The sequence below is a fragment of the Leucopleurus acutus genome, assembly GCF_964270905.1.
Source record: "Leucopleurus acutus genome assembly, chromosome: 5".
NCBI classification, from domain to species: Eukaryota; Metazoa; Chordata; class Mammalia; order Artiodactyla; family Delphinidae; genus Leucopleurus; species Leucopleurus acutus.
In genome coordinates, this window is record NC_139147.1 from 108,306,928 (window position 1) to 108,329,330 (window position 22,403).

At 43.6% G+C, this 22,403-nt stretch overlaps 1 protein-coding gene across 3 annotated transcripts in view; it reads right to left on the reverse strand.

The window, feature by feature from the left end:
* Positions 1-3,312: 3,312 nt before the first annotated feature.
* KCNAB1 (potassium voltage-gated channel subfamily A regulatory beta subunit 1) overlaps positions 3,313-22,403 on the reverse strand; it is a gene marked incomplete at its 5' end in the record, with an annotated part of 439,860 nt that continues 420,769 nt past the window's right edge. For all 3 annotated transcript variants that reach the window (XM_082840354.1, XM_082840352.1, XM_082840353.1), the window contains 4 exons: positions 3,313-3,566; positions 8,728-8,816; positions 14,076-14,196; positions 21,560-21,654. In XM_082840354.1, coding sequence (XP_082696480.1) covers positions 3,477-3,566; positions 8,728-8,816; positions 14,076-14,196; positions 21,560-21,654 — 395 coding nt within the window. In that variant the 3' untranslated portion in view covers positions 3,313-3,476. The remainder of the gene's footprint in view (positions 3,567-8,727; positions 8,817-14,075; positions 14,197-21,559; positions 21,655-22,403) is intronic.

Genomic DNA, 22,403 nt, shown 5'->3' on the forward strand with positions numbered 1-22,403 from the left:
CTTAATACTTGGGTTGAAATTATTCTTAGCCAGTAAAAATCTACTGGTTGACCTATATGGTATACTATTCTAACTTGGATAGAATAATTTGAAGCAAGTTTGAAGTTAACAAATGTGGAGATTGGCTTTATACCCAAAATTCTTATGAAAGGTCTTACTAAGTTTTTTCTTTTTTTGGTCACACCGCATGGCTTGTGGGATCTTAGTTCCCTGACCAGGGATTGAACCCACGCCCTCAGCAGTGAAAGCACAGAGTCCTAACAGCTGGACTGCCAGAGAATTCCCAAAAGGTCTTGCTTATTGAGTATCATTAAGTTTTGCTTTGTAAAATTTATATTTTCCTTAGACTTCTTTATAAGAACCGTGTGATTAAGTATATTATCTTTATTACATTATTTCATGTTAACCATTAATTTCCCATGCATGTAAATGCACATTTTTGTAGTTACTGATCAAATGCTTGTAAGGGCTGTAAGGGGTTATCTCCCACACCTCCTTGGACTCCCAAGTAGGGGGATTCATTGAAGATTAGGAGGGTCTTTTGGGTGGTTGGTTTGATTTTCATGGAGGTGGTTACAGATGAACTTCTCATTGGCCTTCATGAGTTTTCATTGCATTTCTTTGACCTTTCCTTCTTAACTGATCCTGAATTTGGATTCATTTCCAAGTTTTTTTAACTTAAAAAATCACACACACTTTTTCATAAAGCTTTAAAGCTAAAAAAAATCACCCCTAAAAGAGCACTGGACTGGAACACAAAATACTTGGGTTCTAGGCCTGGTTCTGCCATCAACTTGCAGTATGAGTTTGGGCGAGTCCTTTAATCTCCTCAGGCCTGGGTTCCTCATTTGCAGGGAGTGGGGTGGTCTCAAAGGTGGCGAAGGCCCCTTGAAGCCCTGCCATCTATCTGGTGACCCTTGGTGCACACTGCGGATGAAGATGAAGTGGCAGTTCTTACAGTGGGAAGCCAGGCACAGGGCTTCTAGTTTTCATTTCCCTTGGCTGAGGTTTCAGTGTGTGGCTGGCTGCCACCCAGGTTACCCTTTGGAATGGTATGTTCTCTGCCAAGGAAATCTTTCCAGAAAAGAAAGGAAAATGAGAGTGCATGGAAATTTTTCTTAAGGATAGAACTGTGAAATGTACTTATCTAGTATATTTACCATGGCACATGATTTGTATATAAAACTAGATGTTCCCACGGCCAAGCAATGTTGGTATTTGATTTTAATTTGCAGGTTCTTTTAAATGCGTTTGAGAAGCTTTAACCTTAGTACGGAACATATCTAAAACCCAAGGAGAAATATCTCCAGTAGCTAATCATTTTCTCCATTAACAAGAGAAAAAAAGTCTGGGTTGCAAATTAAATCTTTTGATAAATCTATTTCTGTTAGGTATCACTCAGTGCAGCTTACCTGCCAACATTTTTTTTTTTGTGGTACGCGGACCTCTCACTGTTGTGGCCTCTCCCGTTGCGCAGCACAGGCTCTGAACGCGCAGGCTCAGCGGCCACGGCTCACGGGCCCAGCCGCTCCGCGGCATGTGGGATCTTCCCGGACCGGGGCACGAACCCGTGTCCCCTGCATCGGCAGGCAGACTCTCAACCACTGCGCCACCAGGGAAGCCCCCAACATTATTTTTATTTAAGTGATTCTTACTGCCTGTTTTAGGAAGATGGGTGTGTGTGTGTATATATCTCCTATAATGATATATATATATAGCCTTATAATGATAGATCAGATAAAAACTAATTGTGAGATTAAATGCACAAATGCTTTTATTACTCTAAGCAAATAAACTGCAGTTCCAATTAGACAACTTCAGCTCATTTATGCATACTGGATTGATAGAATGCACAATGAACAACTGAAAAATGATCCATTTCCATCATTAATCTGATACTCTTGGGTAAAAAACGCAGTTTCCCTATTAGAATACAGGTAATAGTAATCAAAAAGAAAATTTGTTGGTACGTCACACTAACATTTTAAGTTTGAGAACTTAATCATGAAATACATATCTGGAAATGATGGCAGAAAATAGCATTTTAAGCTGATAGTACATTTCTTCTGTAAGTCTCAGTGGTTTCTACATGGGGTCCTGTTGGCCAGAAAATTAAATTAGCATTTCGTACATGCTCAGGTGTCCAAATAGAGATAGAGGACCCTCCCTCCTCTACATACACCTTAAAAGTGGGGAAAAAAGTTTTCTCCCTCCTTACAGGTACACGCAGTATACTGTCAGTTTTTCTCAAGTCATATATTGATGAGAGTAGGTAGCCAAGTAGTGGCAGGGCGGGATATACCTCAGCTTCTGCGTGCCACAAGGCTAGGCCCCATTAATCCATGCAAAGAACTTTCATGCATATAGTTTAATGCACACAGTGTGATTATGGAATTAGGAAGTTCTTTAACATTTACTTTTCTTTGGGCAAGTTGCTTCACCCAGCATATGCTGAGTAGTGACAGCATTTTTCTCAAAGCCCATGATTCACTTTCATGTTAATAACTTCTCAAAAACACCAAGCATGTAAAATCCCAGTGCTAATTAAACAGCAAACATTTGCCTTTCTGGGTATTTTACAGATTTACTTACAAAACTGAGCATGTGTATATTTATTTTTAAAGCTCAAATATTTAAACTTGCAGAAGCTGTGCCTACAAGCAGTCAAAAGTATAAAGCAGGTTTTAGGAAAATGTAGGTAAAAATGAACACTTCATTGCAGATACATTTTATTCAAAGCTAGGCTTCCATAGTAGTGTAATTCTCCCTTTCATAAGTTAACCAGACTGTCTCTGGTTAAAGACTAGGGTCTTCATCCTTTTACCATCTCTCCATGCAAATGGACGTAACGTTAGAATCCTAATAGACCACCTTGGAGGAATTGCTAGACAGGGCCATTTTTGAGGCCAAGCAACACTAAATATTTAAAAGGTAACGAAAGCAAATACCTAGGCATTTCACTTCTGTTGAATGACAAGTGAAAACAACTCTTGCTAACATGAATGTGAAAATAGAAAAAAAAATGTAAAATTGTTTCAGCTGATTTTTCAAGCAAGACTTCGGAGTGAACAGAGCCTACTCTTTCTGATGCAATCCACATTGCATCTGTGGATGTTGTTCATTTGAAAAAATATATCTGTACAACCTTCTTTAAGTTACTAAATGCCTGAAGGTAGTATGTCTTTCCCCCGCCACATGCTTTCCTTTGCATAAACATGAGATGTACAGAGCAATGTAAGAACAGGTGACTGCAGTCCCAGATAAGAAAATAGAATGGATTTTCTTGGTTGTGAGTTTTCAGATGTGTTCATAATTCAGGTGCACAGTGGTAGCGACAGCAGAAACCTCAGAATCCGGGGAAACTAGAGGTTGAGCAGTGGGCTGCTAAGTGATTCAGAACACCGGCTAGTAACACCGTTCTGTACCTGTATAGACTGCTGCTTTACCCATGCAGCTTCTGTGGCTCATGCACTGCCTTATGATCTATAGTCCTTTTTGCTGTAGGGCTTGTTGCGCAATATGTTATCGATCTCATTTACCACGTGTGATGTCATCTTTGGGAGAACCTGAGAGCATGAGAGGAACAAAGAATGTGGTTAGTACTTGGTACTTGTTCTTTGGGCTCAATATTAAGCAAAGTCATCTAGAATTGGATACATTTATAAACCACCACCAGAATGCTACCTCCCCAGCAGACAGGAAGCTCCCTAAGGTCAGGGGCCTTGTTTTGTTCACACTTTATCTCCAGAGCCCACAAGAGTACTTGGCCCATAGTAGGTGCTCATAATTATTGGTTGACTGAGTAAATGAAGGCTCATAGAAATATAGAATATCTAGAGCAGCTCTGTCCAATAGAAATGAGAGCCATATATGTAAATTTAGATTTTCTAGTGGCCACAGTAATGAAAGTGGAAAGCAGGTGAAATTAATACATGTTTTACTCCATTATATTCGAAATATCATTTGAACAGGTAGTCAGTATAGAATATTATTAGATGCTTTACATGTTTTTAAGTACTAAATCTTTGAAATCTAGGGTACATTTTACACTTGGAGCGCATCTCCATTTGGATTAGCTTTAATAGCCACAGGTGGCCAGAGGTGACAGTAGTGGATAGCACAGGTCTAGAGACTAAGGAGAGATTCCGTCCAGCTGGTGGACAGAATCCTGGTGAAGGATGGCCACAGGTTAACAGGCATCCCAGGTAGATGGAACAGCATGAAGAAGTGAAAAGTCTGTGAAACGGGGTGATACAAGTGTAGAGTGAGTGGGGGAGGGGTGGGGATGGTGGGAATAGAGGAAAGGGAAGTTGAGGTAAACAGCGGAAGGCCTTGAATGCCATTTTTTGGAGTTGGGACTTTATGCTGTAGGTGGTGGGGAACTTCTCAGGACTTCTTAGCTGGGAGTGACCCCATCAGACACATGGAGGTATTCTGAAGGAAGAGTTGGAAGGAGATTGAAAGGGGACACATGTTAGAAATTTGTTGCAGTCCTAGCCAGACACTGAGAGCCTTAACTGGACAGTGGCAGTGGAGGAGAAAAGGAGAGTGCCTCTGCGGGACATTCTGGAGGCTGATGGTGATCTCACGACTGGGTGACTAGGAAGATGCTGGCGTAGGTAATTAATTGTTGAGAGACCACAGGAGGAGAAGTTTGGAGCCTAAGTTTGGGGTAGGATATGCTGAGGTGAAGGTGCCTTTGGGATCCCACGTAGAAGTGACTTGCAGGCAGCCAGAAGGGCAGCTGTGGAGCTTAGTGGCAGTGGAAGGACTGGAGTTGAGAATTTGCAAGTCATTTGCACGGTCATGCTCAATGAAGCCCTGGGGAAGGATGAGATCATCTAGGGCCAGCTAGCATTTATTGCAAGAAGTGGGCCAAGGGCATACATTACACCATAAGACAAGGGACAGAGGCAGGCTTCTTGCAGGAATAGTCTGAGCCTGTGTGGAGTCTGTGGTGAAATACATTCATGATGACTGATTCTGAGGTTTCCACCTCACCCTTCCTCTGCTGCAGTCATGTTGGCCAGCGTGACCTTGTCTCCACTCACATGCTCTCCCCAGAAGCCTCAGGGTTTGGCAGGGTGGTAGAGCTCCTTCCTCACTGGTCTGGTAACATTTTCCTCTCTGAATGAAGCTAAAGCACATTTGGTTTCCCACTAGCCTTGGAGCATCAGAGGATCTCAGTTACTGTGCGATTTAAATGTGAGACTGCAACACTGAGACTCAAATCTAGAAGCTGGTTGGAAGTTTTGTGTCTAGAATACAGTGGGCTAGCCATGTGAGGAAAAAAATTCTTCATTCACTACACCAATAAGAAAAGAGATCTAAACATTAGTAAAATGAAACCATAAAAGTACTTGAATAAAACATGAAAAAAAAGTGTTATAAGACCTAAATGTTCAAGAGAAGCCATACATTAAGAATTTTATGGGAAGTTGCCCAATTTTTTAATGTTGGCAACAGTTTTAAAACATTTTCGTCCCTGCAGGTCACACAAACATCCCATGAGCTAGCAAATTGCAGGCGTAGTAGTATCCTGACTGCAGTAATTGGCGGGTGAGGGGAGGTCTGGCTAGCGTTGCCGGCTGGAGGCATTAGGGGAGCTCTCCCAGGACTGGGTCACTGTCAAGATGGACCTTGGGGATGGAGCCGGATTTGGCCAGCCTGGGGTGGTGGACACTTTGCAGGAGGAGGGCCACTATTCTGGGGATTAGGATCCCAGGGAAGGTGGGGAGGGGAGATGAGCCGTGGACGGGAAGGCCCGACTGCTGAGGAGCCTGGACTTCTCTGAGTGGATGGTGGGGAGCCTCGAAGTGCTTTAAGGCTGGAGGGTGGGGACCTGTGCAGGTGACGGGCTGCCTGCAGCTGTGGCTCCTCTCCAGCCTCTCATCTCTTGAGGCTCTGATTTATAAAAGCCTCTCCAGTTTATGCTCACGTTAGGCACGTTCACTCCTTGGAGCAGCTGCCTTCCTTTGCCCATTAGAAACTTCTTTTCCTTATAGATGCTGGCACTGCACTCTTTCTATCCAGTCCCACCAACCGCTGCAGGGAGCCCCCAGCCACACAATCTACTCTCACCACATCAAGGGGCCTAGTTACAGCCTGCCAAGGGTGGAATCTGTGGCGCTGGGCTCACGGGAGGTGGAGTAGAAAGGGAAAAGGGAAGGTAAACCCTCCTGGTAGCAGCCTCCCTGCTTTGACAACATCCCTTTTCTCTTACCCTTTGCGCATGGAAGCCCCATCGTGCTACCAGCCAGAGCCTTGCTAGGGAGGAAGTGCTTTGGCAAGATGACTGCCTCAGTTTTCCTCTGAAATGTTATCTTGGCTACCTGGAGTATTGCCACAGCCCAGGAACTACCTTTTTTCTTTTTTACCGTCCCAGGCAGTGTGAGCCCCCCCTTGGAATGGCAGCGAGCACTCTATTAGCTGACAGGAATCCTTTTTCTTGCCAAGCCATCTGCAAGTCATGCCTCTCTTTCCAAAACCTGCGGACTCCTTGACCTTCATGGCCACCATCCTTGCTAGTCCAAGCTACCATCACCCGTCACCCGGACAACCTGTCCTTGCCTTTCTTCATTCTGCTTTTCATACAACAGCCAAAGCAATCTTTAAAAATTCGAATAACAGCGTGTCCCTCCTCTTAAAACCCTCCAAGGGATTTGCTGTGAGTAGAACAAAATTCTGACTTCTCTAGTGTTCCGTGTGACCTGTCCCCTGCCCGCGCCCACCATCCTTTATGCTCACTGCATGTTGACCACATTCGCTTTAGGCTGGTGCCTCCTGGAAAAAGCCAAGTGCGTCTGCGTCTCAGGGCCTTTGCACTGCTCTTCTGTGTGTCTGCTCCTTCCAGGGCTTTTCACGTGCTGCATCCTCCACTTGAAGGCTTCAGAATAAGCATATCCCAGAGGAGCTTTTGGCAAGGACATTATCTAAAGTGGGCTCACTCATTTCCCAGTTAGTCTCTATTACAATACCATCTTTATTTACTTAGTAAACCTTCTCACGTGAAATTATTTTATATGTTTCTTTATCATGTGCCTCTGCCACTGGAATATAAGCTCCTTGAAGGTTGGGTAATATCTTTCTGGTTTCCTGTGGTGTCCCCAGTGCTGAGTACAGAGTAAGCTCTCAGAGATCTCCTGAATGAACCACGGGATAGAAGAGTGAGTCTTAATTCCCTCTTTCTCAGGCAGCCCGTGAGCTCTTGAGGGCACCGTCCTGTGCTTATTTCGGAACACTCTCTGCCTAGCATGGTGCCAGACGCAGAATAAGTACTCAATGAGTATTAGTGGAATTGAAATCACTGGGTTGCATTTCGGTGCTTTTGTGTATAGACTGTTCCCGTTTCCTCCTCGTCATTGCGGAGCCTTTATCTGTTCCCAGAGCACAAGTGAAAATAAGAGAAGGTGGGGAGGCTTTCTTAAGAGGGAGCATTCCCCAGGCAGGGACAAGGAACCCCACAATCTGGGAGGAATTCTCAGAAGCTGAGAGGCAGAGATGATTACCCAGCTGCACAGCCCTAAGAAAGGTGACGGTAGAGAAGGAGGTCTGCACCGTTTATCTGCCAGCATATTCGAGGCTATTCTTCAAAAGGATTTTTAAAAGTTTTAAGTTTAATCAAGCTTGTCCCCACCTCCATCTACTTCCTTCTGGGAGAGGTAACAGGGCTAAGTGCTGGTTTCGGGGACAGATGGACAGGGGAGAAGCTGTGAGGCACTTCTGTTTGGGCAGGTGATACAGCTACGGCAAGAGCTGTGGACGGGCTCGTTCCTGCAGCCTCTGGCTGGGCTGAGAGTGGGGCAGGCTCAGGACTGAGATGTGACCTTTGGGGGCAGGGGATGGTCACCACAGCCACCAACCTCCACCCTCTCCTCAGAACTCCCAGGAACATCTCTCTCCCACTTCCCCTCCTGCTGCCTTACAGGCTCCCCAGGTACAGCTGCAGGCTCCCTCCAGGCCTAGCAATCCCTGCAGGGGAGGGAATGGGGGCGGGCGCTCCTGAAATTGCTGTTAGGGAGATGTGATCCTGGAATTCTGAGCCTATTTGTCTTAAAAGTGGCAAACATTCATTCATTCAACAGGTATTTCTTGAGTGTTGACTAAGGGCCATAGAGTCTAGGAACTGGAAAATCAGTGGAGAAGCAAGAAAGACACAAGTCTCTGACCTCAGGGGAGACAGGCGATTATACTATGTTATCGTAAGTGCTGTGATGGGGAGAGAGATCCAGGATGCTAGGAGAGCAGAAATGAGGGGCCTGGCACACTGTAGATTGGCAATAAATATTTGTGGGGAAAAAAGTAAATACATGATGTGTGGATATTGTTCTACGGCTACTACATTTCAAGCTCGTTATTAGGCAGCCTTGTGTGGTTCGACCTGGGACCAGTCGTCAGGTGTAACATTGCTTGGGTCATAGAATACACTGTCCCACAGACACAAGCCATCCTAAGAAATGAGCCCCGAGGAGACTGCCTGTTAATCAGAAGAGGACATCCCTGGATCCACATACTGTGAAAGTTCTGTTGCTTCTTTTGCCTTTGTCCCCATTTCCCTTCTTCCCCTATCTAGGAACAGGTAGCCTATTCCCTATATTAGGGGCTTTCATGCAACTCAGCTGTGACACAATGAAGGACAGAGGTGGGGAGATGGGACACTGCCTGGGGGCATCTTCAAAGGCACCAGGAAATTCCCTGGAGTTGGTTGGAAAGGGCTGCAGTACTTGCCTGAATGGCACCGAGGTTTTCAATGAGTTGTTCAGGAGTGGATGATCCCAGGAGCACGGAACTCACACCCTCGTTTCTCAGGCACCACGCTGGGAAGAGAGAGCAGTCGGTCAGGAAGTCAAAGCACTTCTGACTGTTGATGAGTTTGCACACACCATTTGTAGCTTCCGTTGTCACAACCAAAACATATTAATTTGGGGGGAGGATGGACAGCATGCTCCAGGATTAAAAACGTCAGCAGCAACCCCCGTTGTGTGGAGGACTCGGTAGAATCCGTGCACGTGAACTGTGGGCTTAGGGCTCCTCTGCCCCACAACTGGGGCATCCAGTCTAGCTGCCCAGCCCAGGAACACTGTCTTGTTCCTGAAGACACCTGACACTGCTCCTGGGAGAACGTCTGGATTCCTGTTTGCATCTGTCTTTTCCATCTCATTCATGCTCTCACTTTCCCCTCATCTGTTACATAGAGTCCGTGTAGATTCTGGGTACCTGGGTCCTCTGTCTCCACTGACCTCTCAGCCCTCTCTGGACCTGCCTTTCTTCCTGACGCGAGGTTCATTCTGGGGAGACCGTCTCTCTCACCAGCCCTCAAACCCCTCACCCCTCCTCTGCCTCTAGCAACCTCTACCCTTAAACCCTCTTCAACCCAGGCCTCCTCCCTCTCAGCAGATGGCCTAGCTGCCTACTTTATGTAGGAAACTGACTCCCTCAGGTAGCATATTCCTTAATTTCCCACTCACCTATGGACACAAGTACACACACACATACTCCAGTTTCAGAGGCTATGGGGTGCTGTCTGTTCAAAGCCAAACTCTGCCCTGGTCCCATTCCTTTTGCCTTTTCTTGGATTTGATTCATCCATTATTTCTCCCCCTCTCTTGCTCTCCTGGATGTTTGATTTCTTACTATCCTCTTTCTCTTTATCAAGAAGGCATAATCAAATTTCTCCCATTCTAAAATAAGCCTCCTCAGGCCCTTCATACCTGTGTGGCTGCCACCCTACCCTTCTCCTCCTCTTAAACTTGTAAAAGGCCAGATGAGACTCCCTGCATCCCCCTCACATCCCAGTCCCCTTCTCACCATGTCAGAAGCCAGGGTGCCCAGGAAACTCCCTGTGGTTCAAGTAGACTTTGCAGTTTGTACCTGCCTGGAACTAGATATTGCTCTAGGCCCAGGGATGCAGTGTCTGCTGGATGTCCCTGCTAGACACCCCACAGCCACTGTGAACTTCTTGCTACTTAACTAATAAGCCTGTCCCTCTTGGGTTACCAATCTCATCTGGTGGCATCACCAGTAACTTGGCCTCCCAAACCAGAAACCTGGGAGTTATCCTCGGGCACTGTCCTTTTCTGATCCCACATTCCCTTTTAATTGTCATCTAGTTGATTGTCCTTCCTAAATATTTCTCTAATCCAGTAGTTCTCAAATTTTAGCATGCCTCAGTCACCTGGAGGGCCTGTGAAACATTGGTTACTCAGTGCTTCACCTTGCGTTTCTGACCCAGAACGTCTGGAGTGGGGCCTGAGGATCTGCATTTCTGACAAGTTCCCAGGTGATGCTGATGCTGCCGGTACAGGTACTCTTTTTAAACAACTTTATTGAGGTAAAATGTACCCATTTTAGGTGTACAATTCAATAATTTTTCATAAATTTATCATGTGTGCAATCATCACCATTTAAAATCCAGTTTTAGAACATTCCCATCATCCCAATAAGATCCTTCATACCCATTCGCAGTTAATCCCATTTCTACCCCCAACCCAAGGAAACCACTCATCTACTTTGTGCCCCTATGGATTTATTATTTCTGGACATTTCACCTAAATGGAATCATGGAGTACGTCTTTTGTGTCTGACTTCTTTCACTTAGCATAATGTCTGTGCGGTTCATCCATGTTATAGCATGGGTCAGTATATCATTTCTTTTATTGCGGAATAGTATTCCAGTGTGTGGATATGGGAACACACTTGGAGAATCACTGCTCTGGTTCAACTGTCCACTCCCTCAGGCCCTCACGGTCTCTCCTGCACAACTGGTTTTCCTACATCTTGTTTGGATTGTCCCTGCCTACCCCGCACACATCCAGCAGTAGCTTCTCCAGATACAAATCTGTTCAAGTCACTTGCCTGCTAAACATTCTTCAACGTGTGCCTGACGGGATCCTGATCCTGTGAGGTGAAGCTCTCACTTCTCAAACCTTACTAGAAAGCCCTCCACTCCAGCTTCCGGTCTCCTCACTCCCTGCCTTGAACTTAGTGCTCCAACAGCACTATTTGTAAATCCTCTCCAACCCCAAATATCATGCTGTGTTTCTCCTCCCCAAGCCCTTGGCTCAAGCGGTGCCCTGGGTCTGGAATGTCCCTTTGCCTCCTCCCTTCCTTTGCCTCACTAATATCTACTCATCATCTGGGATTCCTCGTGGGCACCGCCTTCTCCTAAAGTCCTTCCCTGAGTCCCAGGCCGGGTTGGGAGCTCCTACATTTTACTTCCAAACCCACCCCCCACCCCTGCCCCCGGCCCACCCTGCCCTTCTCAATTATTTTACTCTCACACTATATTAAAGTTATCTGTTAATTTCTTGACTTGCCCACCAGACTGTGAGGTGTGTGTTATTTGCAGTTGGATGCTCAGCACCCGGCCCAGCACCTGCACATAGTAGGTGCTCGTTAGATGTTTGTTGAGTAAATGGAGCCATGGATGACTGATGGACATCCCTGAGCACCTCTTCTTCTGCCCCCATTTGGTCAGGCCATGCTGTCAGCTGATACTGTTAAGCTGTTACCACACTCAGACCTTTTAAGGCAAACACTAAATCCTTCCACGTGGGAAAAATAATGCTCTAAGAAGGCAACAAGCCAAGTGATCCTGGGCTTTTTCTTTCTATTTTCTTTTTTTGGCTGCCTTATTTCCTACTTTGCACTTAGCACTCTTTTTTGGCACTAGTGGAAGTTCTGAGGGCAAAGCAGGGCACTGAGAGAATTATTGCCTATAAACTACCTGATGCCAGCAACACATGATTCCCCCATGGGCTGCTGGTCCATGTAGGAGAACCCACTGGGTAGAGCTGGTCAAGGCCAGAGGTAACGTAGATGATTCCAGATATTTAGCATCTACTCAGGTGTCCCCCACAGGCACATCCAGAGTGTCTATGAGCAAGGTGTGAATGCTGGCTCCTGTGCAGGCGTGAGACACGGGCACCAGCCCACAGTTGGGTTTAAGTAGTTTGTTTCCTGCCCGAGGATCTCCCCTCCCCCGACACACTTCTAGCAGATCAAAGGTAATATGCCTGGAAATAATTTCCCTCTTGGTTTGAGAGTTCTGTGGTTAAAAACAAAACTACCTGTTTACAAAGAAAAGAAAAAAATGACAGGCGAGAAAGACATCTGGGGGCACAGAGGGAGGAAAAGGAGAAACAAAGCACGTTTTAATTTAAACTCAGACTCTGTAAAGAGTCATGTACATCTGACATCCAGTGAAAGTCTAAATGTTGTAAAGATTTTCTCTTTAGAAAGACAGTGTTCTTCTATCTCTCTCAGAGCTAGATTCAATACTTGCTTTCTTGTTACCACCTAAAGATTGTATTTATGGCTATGGTTTAAGAATAGGTGTTTCTCTTTGTGCGTGTGCCTCTGACCATATATGACAGCTAGGAGTGGACAGAGTTTCAGCAGAGGGTGTCTAATTCTTTGCAAAAACACCATCATCTTCATCCTTATCTTCACCAGTTACTGAGCACCTACTCTTTTCTTTACATACATAATTTCCTTTTGCTCAACAAGTTTGTAAGATATATACTACTATACCCATTTTACAGATGAGAAAATTGATAATCAGGTTAAATAACTTGCTAATGGTCGATAGCTAATACCTTTTACTGGGCTCATTGAAGCCATAGTAGCAGCGATGCTAACTAATCACATTGAATATAATCTTTGTTTTTTTTGTTTTTTGGAAGAAAGGATTACAGCAATAGTTACACATATACTTAGGTACCCGGTATTTCCCTCCTAAAACCGTCTCCCATTTCCATCTTTCTGTGACTGTTAACTGCAGCTACCATTTTCCTGCCTTCCAGCCTCAGAAGAGTCAAGCATCTAACAGATATTCTTTTATTTTATTTGCATAGAACTTATCTTGAGCTTTTTATCTCGTTGGCTCACTGTATCTGATTTGTCCCAATTCCTGCTATTTTTTAATCCTTAGGAGTTTTTTCTAGACTCTATACCCATTTTATTCTTTTCTCATAGCTACCACATGAATTCTTTTCTCTTCAGCCTCTTCTTCATTTGTAAAGTGGAGATAATAGTAGCAAAACTCCATTAACATCTGTAAGATAGCGCTACGATTAGTATACACCTCGATTAGTATACACCTCGCGGGACCCACGATTAAGGAGACAAGATGAGCATTAAAGAGCTCATCACAGAGCCTGGCAGATACTCTCCAGCAAGGGAACTGAAAGTTTAAATGCTTTTCTGTCTAATCCCTAGTCTCTAGCCACTTGTGGCTATTGAACCCAGGAGATGTGTTTAGCCTGAATTGACATGTGCTGTAGGTGTAAAATACACTCTGGATTTTGAAGACTTAGTATGAAAAATAGAGTGTGACATATCTCAGTAACTTTTTATATTTATTACATGTTAAAAATGATAATATGTTGGCTATATTGGGTTAAATAAAATCCATTTAAAAATTAATTTCACCTATTTCCATTTTACTATTTTAATATGGCCACTGGAAATTTAAAGATTAAACGCATGGTGCACGTTATATTTCTACAGGACGGTTCTGGTGCAACGTGGCTTTCAATTGTTACCCGTGACCGTGACCTTTCATTGACTCCACTATGTCGGAAGAGCCATTGTCGTGGCTCTGGAAGTTTCGCGGTGATGCTGCTCCCATGGGATAGGCCTTCCATGTGGCAGTAGCCTTGGCCACGCTCGCAGCCCTGCTCCTCAGCCTCTCAGCAACCCCGCCTTACCTTCGACGGGGATGGAAAATTGAACCAGAAGCAACGGATGTCACTACACAGATCAGGGGTGCTCACCCTTGTCACTGTGAGGATGTGTGCGTTTTCACTGACGTGTTCTTGTTTAAACTGTGTTATAAGGGAAAGGAGAAGGAAGTAAGAAAAGTGTTTCAGCATGTGGAACTACTCTAGGGAACTCTGAAAAACCTATCTAATGCTATGTCTCGTTTTAGATAGTATGAACCAGGAGTCTATGCTTCAGAGATCATCTGCCCCTGCAATAGGTATGTTATCATGCAAGAGATGTGGATCAGCAATAGAGAACGATTTCATTTTCCGTGATCCAGCAAGGCTTCCCCTCCCAAGTGACTTTCTCACCCACGGCTAGCTGAGGTAGCGTGCATCCCAGACGCTCCGCAATCGGGGAAAGGTCTTTCAGCTTGTTCTGCTGTTTTCTCCCTTCTTCACTCACAATCCTTTCCTTCAACCACTGGTAGCACTAGAGATAAGAAGAACATTTAAATATTAATGTCTGGTAAGGGTTTGATGCAAAGATTGTTAATTCAATAAAATGTAAGAGCCTCGTGGTGAATTCCTCAATCTTCTTGGCTCTGACCTTTCTGTTTGATGGTGACAAGGATGCCTATGTCTTCATGCAAGGAAATGTTCCCCACCGTCTCCTTCTTTGTTTACTGATTCAAGACAGATTGATTTTGACTAAAACTCACCATTCAGATCCATCGACATGCACAAAAGTTGTTAAAATCCTAACATATAATCAACTAGATCCCATCTGGACATGATGTTTCATATTGCAATAGCCCTTAGAATGTAGGGGAAAAAAGGCATTTACATTTCACCAGGGTCTATTATGTTTCCTTTTTGTCAAGGAAGTTGGGTGCCAAGCTTTCTTCTCAAAGGAAGTCATTATCTTACATTTCCTGCTGTAACTATCTTTCTCCCTCTCGCCTTCAATTTACTCCTAGTCTCTTCAGTATTCTTATAATAGCGTTTTATTGTTAGCTTTCTCTGCTCCTCCTAGAAGCAGATGTGAATGGTGTAACTGATAGGTACTGAGTACATTTTAAAGTCACACCACGAGGCATTTGGAACTTCCCCGACCAGGGATGGAACCTGTGCCCCCTGCAGTGGAAGCGCAGAGTCTGAACCACTGGACCACCAGAGAAGTCCCATTTTAAAGTTTTAAAGTGGATAAACACTTTCCCAAACGTGTATTACCTTTTGTATAACGTTTGAAACTTAAAAAGGCAAGGGAACTTAAAAAGGTAAATGAGAAACTAATCTTTAAAACCTCTGAGAAGAGACTGACCCTGATGTAGACTAGGAAGTGAGCCTGATTTCCTAAATATCAGAAAAAGGATATTTTAGAATTTCTCAATGCCCTATTTTTCAGAAGGTTCTGCTCTTACTATGAAACAAGGAACAATAGACCCTTACGTACAAAGCTAGCACTATGCAGCAACACCCAAAGGAAAAGAATATTTGTAAGAATCGGTTAGTCTGTTTTAGTGACAATAATAAAAACCATCTCCCTGTGTGGCAACGTAGACTTTCTCCATTGCATGCGTTCGTGACATAATTACCACCACAGACCTTTACCTTCCCAAGGGCAGTGGAAAGCTGGGCAATCATCACAAAATCTCCACCCATATGATTTCAATGGGCTGCTGGCTTTTGTTTTTTTTAAGTATTTTTTTCATCATTCTAAGACAGTATTTCCAAAGAAAAAAACCGCATTATGTTTTGTTATGATTTTTGGAATGATTTTGCAGATATGAAAAGAAAAAACAACAAGCAGCCCCAGTTCTGTTCTCCTCCTAGATCTCAGAGGCTTATGGTCTGGCTGCTCACATGAAGTTTGCTTAGAGAGATGGCCAGGAGTTTTCCCAGTCTCGGCTCCGGAGACCTTAGCTTCCTCCAGGAGGAAGTGTGGCCTTGAGCATCTCTCCAGAGATGACGGCTGGTGCCAGTGGTGATGAGGTAGGTGGACAGTTAGGAGCAATGAGCACCGTGATGGGGGCCGAGCAGCCTTCCCTGGCAGCAATGCTGGGTACATCAGAGAGCCCCTGAACTTACTTCTACTGTCCTCAAGGGGAAAAACATCACCGATCCGCACTTTAGTTTCATAACATTTTTCAGAGGACGAGTATCTCTGAATGTTATTCAAATGAAAAAAAAAAACAAACCACGGTTGAAAACCAATAGCCAAGTGCTTCTTGAACAATTGCTTTTTATTAGAACTAGGAGAGTTCCTGAGGTTTCAACATATACCACACACATGAAGATTGACTGATTCATCAATCTTTAGGAAGATTTCTAAAAGTAACAAATACCAAACAGTCATTTATTGAGTACCTTTCTTCCCACCCTCAACATAAATCTCACTCTAAACACTGGAAAACATAAGCAGGTTAGGTTGTTGTTTTTTTTTTTTTGGCGGTACGCAGGCCTCTCACCGTTGTGGCCTCTCTTGTTGCGGAGCACAGGCTCCAGACGTGCAGGTTCAGCAGCCATGGCTCACAGGCCCAGCCACTCCGCGGCATGTGGGATCTTCCCAGATCTTCCCAGACCGGGCACGAACCCGCGTCCCCTGCATCGGCAGGCGGACTCTCAACCACTGTGCCACCAGGGAAGCCCCTAGGTTAGGGTTTTTAAAAATAGATGCATAGTGTTTCTACTGCTTTCCTCATACCAAAGGAAACAAATGTGTTTTGGAAATACATAACTTTAACTGCTTTACAAGTAGGAAAATGTTAGCATAGGGAGGAGATGAGGCTTAACTAAAATATTAATTAAATATGGAAGTGAAACAGTGTTTTTGGTAAGAAGGTTGGTGGTGGGTGTGGTTGTATGCAATAATAAACCCAACCTGTTGACTGTGGGCAGTAATCCACAAATCAGAAGATGAAATTTCATCTTCCATTCCACTTGCTTAATCCTATTCCTGCAGTGGTTTGATTACATGTTGATTGTTCTTTCTAAGTTAGTGGAAGGCAGGGATGGCTTCTCGTTCATCTCAACATCTCCAGTCTTGACACAGTGGTTGGCCCAGAGGGGCTCAGCCAATATGGTGGTGAGGAAGGGATCTGAGAACCCAGGGTTCCACAGTGTAAAGATAGATCTCTTCAATTTTTCAGATTGAGCACAGACACTTCCTCCTTAAAGAAGTACAACTCAGCTGGCAGCCCTGCGTGCTTCCACAGTGCTTGTGGATTCCACATAGTTTCATAATTCACCCCTTCTCATGTCTGTCTCCAGCAAGTCCCTGAGTTACATTGAGACTGTCCCTGTATCCTCAGCCCTCAGCACAGGGCCCGGCACTGAGTAGACACTCAGTAAATATTTGCCAAAGGAACAATTGAATGAGCTTTTCTCCACAGATTAGTGGGCTATTGCTTTTACACATGTCACAAAATTCTTTAAATTTTCCAAAAGCCTCTTTCTTTGCCATCTCCTATTGCTGTGACCATTATCTGTGTGACACCCATATTACAGGTAGCCATAACAGGGTGGGACTAGTCTGTGAGATCAGCCCCAAATCCCCCAGTTGCCTGTTAGTTAATCGTAGATTAGAACTCAGGGAGCAACTGTAAAGCCATGGACAGAATCAGTCACATTTCATTACTGGGCCTTGTCTAGAATAATTTAGCATTCAAGATCACTGACTATTTCTATCTAAACATCGAAGTCTTTGGCTCAAAAGAGCAGCAAAGTCTTCACTATTGAGGTGAAAATCTCTAGGTAAAATGCTGCAGCTAAAAAATTTCCTTCTGAAATTGTACCATAATGGGCAATATCCTTAGTTTCTTAATATGAACACCTGGAGTACTTGGACTGCCCCTCTCCACCCACTTTGATCTACGTTAAGTTTGCATGTTTCCGGTTTACCTTTGACAGAAGGGTACATATTTTTATGATTTTTCTATAAGGTATTTTCCCAACAGTAGGGAACAGCTGTCCATAAATTTTATTGCACTTTTCATTTCTATTTAAAATTTCAATTTAAAAGCTGCTCACCTGGTCTCTTGATCAGACTTTGCTGATCCTCAGTTATGGCTCATTGCACTCATTCAAGAACCATTTATTGAGTACCTAGCATGTGCCAGGCTCTGTGATGAGTTAACGTGAGTTTCAGTTTCTGTCCTATAGGTACTCACAAATCATTGTCTGGTAACTTGAGAAGTGTTGTTTTTAGTTGAATTGCCCCCTCAATGATTTCCTCAGAAGCCTTGTTTGTACTGCCTCTTTATGGGAAATAGGTCACCATAGGTGCATGACGTGAGCTGGTCACAGCACCTTATCCTTTGGGCCACTGTCATTGGTTTATCAGGTTGGCACATGACCCAAGCTTGGCCAGTCTTCTCTGGACTGAAGCTGATAAAGAAAAAGTCTCTTTTCTCTCAGGTTACATGACTTTAAGGATGTAAGCCTGCAGTCACCAGCATTCCTGCTCCTGGCCTCGTGGAAAAGACCCACTTGTAGTAGAAGAAAATGACACTCACATGCAGGGAGAAATAGAGGAGATGGAGAGTCCTGACGATGTGCAAATCTATGGATGGAGTCACCCCTGAGGCCATCCCACTCCAGCCTTCCCAGGGAGTGTCTGTCTATGCGTTCCCTTCTTTGATTAAATTAGGTTGAATTGCATTCTATTGCTTGCAGCCAGAGGATTCTAAGACTCTGTAAGAAGTGTTTATGGAATGACAGAAGAAAGTACCAATAACTGAGTTTTATAAAGTGAGGACAGGTTTCACAGAGTGAAGACAACCAAGATTTGTCTTTAGGGATGAGGAGAGCTTCCACAGCAGGATGTAAAGAAGGGCATTTTGGGGAGGCAAAAAAGAGTACAGTGCATTTGGGTGAAAAATGAAGTAATATGATTTGGGGAGAGACAAGAACGAAAAACGGGTTCAAGAGTATTTCCTTGAATGCTTTTCGTGGGTTTTAGGTTTTGTCCTATAATCAGTGATTGGGAAGTCATTAAAGGATTTTAAGCAGGGTTACGATATAGTCAGATTAATCTTTTAGAAAGATAATTGGTCACATAATTGAGATAGATAATAGAAAATTGGTGGGTAGCTGAAAAAGGGAGGGGGGGAATCAGAGAGTCCAGATGGGAGGTTAATGCAGCAAACCAAGTAAGCAATGATGAAGATCTGAACAAGGGTGGTACAAGGAATGGACCACAGAGCATCAGCATGTGGACTGGAGGAGTTAGTGGCCCGCTGAAGAAGACTGAGGGAGGAGAAGAGGCAGCTGAGATAATGCCTTGGTTTCTGACTGGGATGACCAGATGGATGGGTGGAGGCATTGTTAAATGCGAAGGAAGAGTAGATTCTGGGGAGTGAGGACAGATTCCATTAGGCATGACGGATGCCCATGGGACAGCCACGTGGACATGTCTGATAGGCACGAAGAAGTAGTGGTGTTTAGCTCAGCGGTGAGTCAGTGCTGATGACACTGATTTAGAAGTCTTTGTAACAGTGGTGGGCCAGATGCAGCCTCCCAGAAAACCCCCTGGGCAGTACTACTTTCTAAAAGATAGGTATTTTTTCACACTCAGTTAGTTTATCCTTCAAATCTAGTTCAATATTTATAGCAGAAACAAAGTATTAGCAACCTTATTTTATTGGTGTAACTTAAAACAGCCAGTGTGAAATACCAAGCATTTATTCTATTTTGGGGGAAGGTGAAAGGTGCCATCTTATTTATCTATTTGCCTAGCTCTTTATTTTTTAAAAAATGTTTTTACTATTAGAATTCTCATTCAATCTTAAGGTTGAAATATATATATATATATATATATATATATGTATGTATATAATTAGTAGTAGTAGTATTTTTTGCTTTAGTTACTCAAGTGGTTTTTCTAAGTGTACATATTATATATTAGTCCAGAAAGCACTTGGACTGATGAATTAAGAAGCCTTGAGGGTTTGCAGAGCTCTAAAGAAGCATGCTTTGTGACTGGCTGCCTTTCACCTGTTGAGAGTCCTTATTTATTGCTAAGGATGTTTCAACAGATGCTGAAAAGTCAACAACAAATATTTTTCGGGTTGCTTTTGGGCTTAGTCACCTTCAAATATTTTGCATCTCCTTTTCTTTTCCTCCTTTCGTTAGTGCATTTTTAAAAGCTTTTCAGCTGTTTGTAAGCTTTTCTCAAATAGTGATGGAGATCAGCCAATCATATACTTCAAATACAGTGTAGTAGCTACTTCTTCCTCCTTTAAAAACCTGAGTTTGAAGGGAAACAAAAATGCCTTTAGGGAGATGCACTGAGAGCCAGGAGACCTGGATTCTACTTTTAACTTTTTCTATTATGAGTTTATGCTGTTGGATTGTTATCTAATCTCTTTGTGCTCAGTTTCTGCATCTGGAAAAGGTTTACCCTCTTATAAGGATAGTCTGGAACAAACACCTGGTATATATGGAAGCACTTTGAGTTTTTCAGAAAGTCTCTGAAAGAATGTAAGACAACATGCTTGGCTACAACTGGCTAAAAGCCATCTGTATCCATTTATCTTTGTGAGGAAAAAAGGAGATGAATAAAAACACTTAGCCCGGTGCTTGGCACATAGTAGGTGCTCAGCAAAATCACAATTTTCAATGCTTCTCTTTCTTCACTCTTTTCTTGCCATCCACCTTTTATCCCTTCTTTCCTAAGATGCTTTTCATTTTTCTTTGCTGACTTATTCAAAACCTTCCATTTTTCAGAAACAAGACCCTATATAATATTCTAGGATAATTAGTGTAATAATGCAAAACTAGAAGCAGGACCATGTCACCATGTTTTAGGAAATATTTATGTTGTATTATCTTAGAGAACAAACAAGCTAATAGGTCAACTGATACAGCAGAGAGAAAAGTGATAGACCTAGAGTCTGGAGAAGGTCCTGATTAGGGAAGCACACGGTGGTTCCAGCCACACTGATTAAAAGGTCGCTGGTTTGGGCTTAACTTGAGTTGTCCTTGTGCTGACTTTGTGCTGATGGAGACAAGAGGCTGTGTCAGACTTCTGCTTCCTCTTTGGGGCCTTTGGCATGTGTGAATTTTGAAAATGCCTATGTTCTCTCCCTAGACATTACAGAGTAATTTGTGATTCTAATGTTATTACACATTCTCTCAAGTTTTAAAAAACAGACATGTTGTTATTAACAAGGAGAGATTTTGGAGTACCCTCCAAGTAAATTAATCATCAAGATCTTCTGAATGGAGGTAACTTTATGTCAATGATCTTAAATATCTTTATGCTTCAGAGAAGAAATTAAGCTGCAAGACTGAGCAGCCGGAGTTGATCTCTGCAAATGCCAGCCCTGAGCCCCCGTGACAGAGGCTTGGCTCTGTATCTGCTTCCCAAACCCTCCCTCCTTACTCCCCATCCTCACATATTAAAAAACGTCAACCGAACTCAAACCTATTCAACTACAACCGGTTTGCCACATGTGGATTAAACCTCTATGGCTTAAATTTCGTTTTGTCAAGAAAAGTAAAATTAGATCCTCTTACATAGAAAAGGGATTTTACGTTTCCTAAGTTTCGAAGGAGGAATGAAATGCCTTCTTGAATATAAGAATTAGTGTAGGAATTCGAGTCTACGAATCCAACCAGGTCATTGGGCATCTCCCCCGGTCCCCAGAGGAGGAGAACTTTCTGCACTGATGCCTGACCAGAAGTAGAGACCTCCAGAGGGCTTGGGGAGCTGGCCAGGGAACACCGGCCAGCCCAAGGCCACACTCGGCCTGAGCCAGGGAGCCACAGGCTGCTGCAGAACTGTTCTGTTCAATCTCCTTTTTTCCCTTGCTCCTATCCCCAGACTCTTTCCTAGGGGTGGAGGAAAATACCTTCAGTGAAGCCCTGGAACTTTCAGGCACCCCATTTCCATATTTTCCTGAGATGATGCCACAGGCCAGTGGAGACCATGTCATCGCTCCGACGCCTACAGAAGAAAAAACCTTAAAAAGTTACTTCAGCAAACTGGGATCAAAAGTGTCGGGGTGTTTAGAAAGGACTTGGTTAGTTGTGGGGAAAACTGGCCAGATACATGAGCTAATATCAGCATAAATCTTTTCATTACAGTTCAGGCATCTACAAATCGTGCTTCATTTTTATAAACCTACCAAACGTGCACTGTTGGTTATGGGGAACAGCCCATATAATCAAGCCTGAAAATGTGGCTTATCCATAGTTTTCGGATGACCAAAATTTATGTTTCTTTTTACACTCAGAGATAAACACTTTTGCTTGCACAGAAATCCAGCTCTTCGCTTGTTCACTCAGTGCCTTAATAGTGCCTGGTGCAAAGCAGGAGCACAACGCCCCCTGCACAGTAAACACGCAGTGATAGCAATAACAACCATTGTTATTGCTGTTGTTGAACTTTTGTATCCTTTTTTTCTTACCCAGCATTTTCCCACTCGTGTAAACCCCCATTTCTTATGAAGAAAATTATCTCTGGAATCTGTTATAATAAGTACGCCTGAAAATGTGGCTTACTTAGGTTTTTCTGATGCCCAAATTCTCGTGTACATGTTGTGTATATATTTTTTCCCTCTCTTTGTCATGTCTACCTACAAAAACATGTGTCCCTGGCTTGTCAGCCGTTCTTGAATTCCCATTCTGACTCAGTTCTAGGCAAAGTAGGAGATACAGATGTACAAATCCATAATTTTTGGGAAAGGCAGTCAT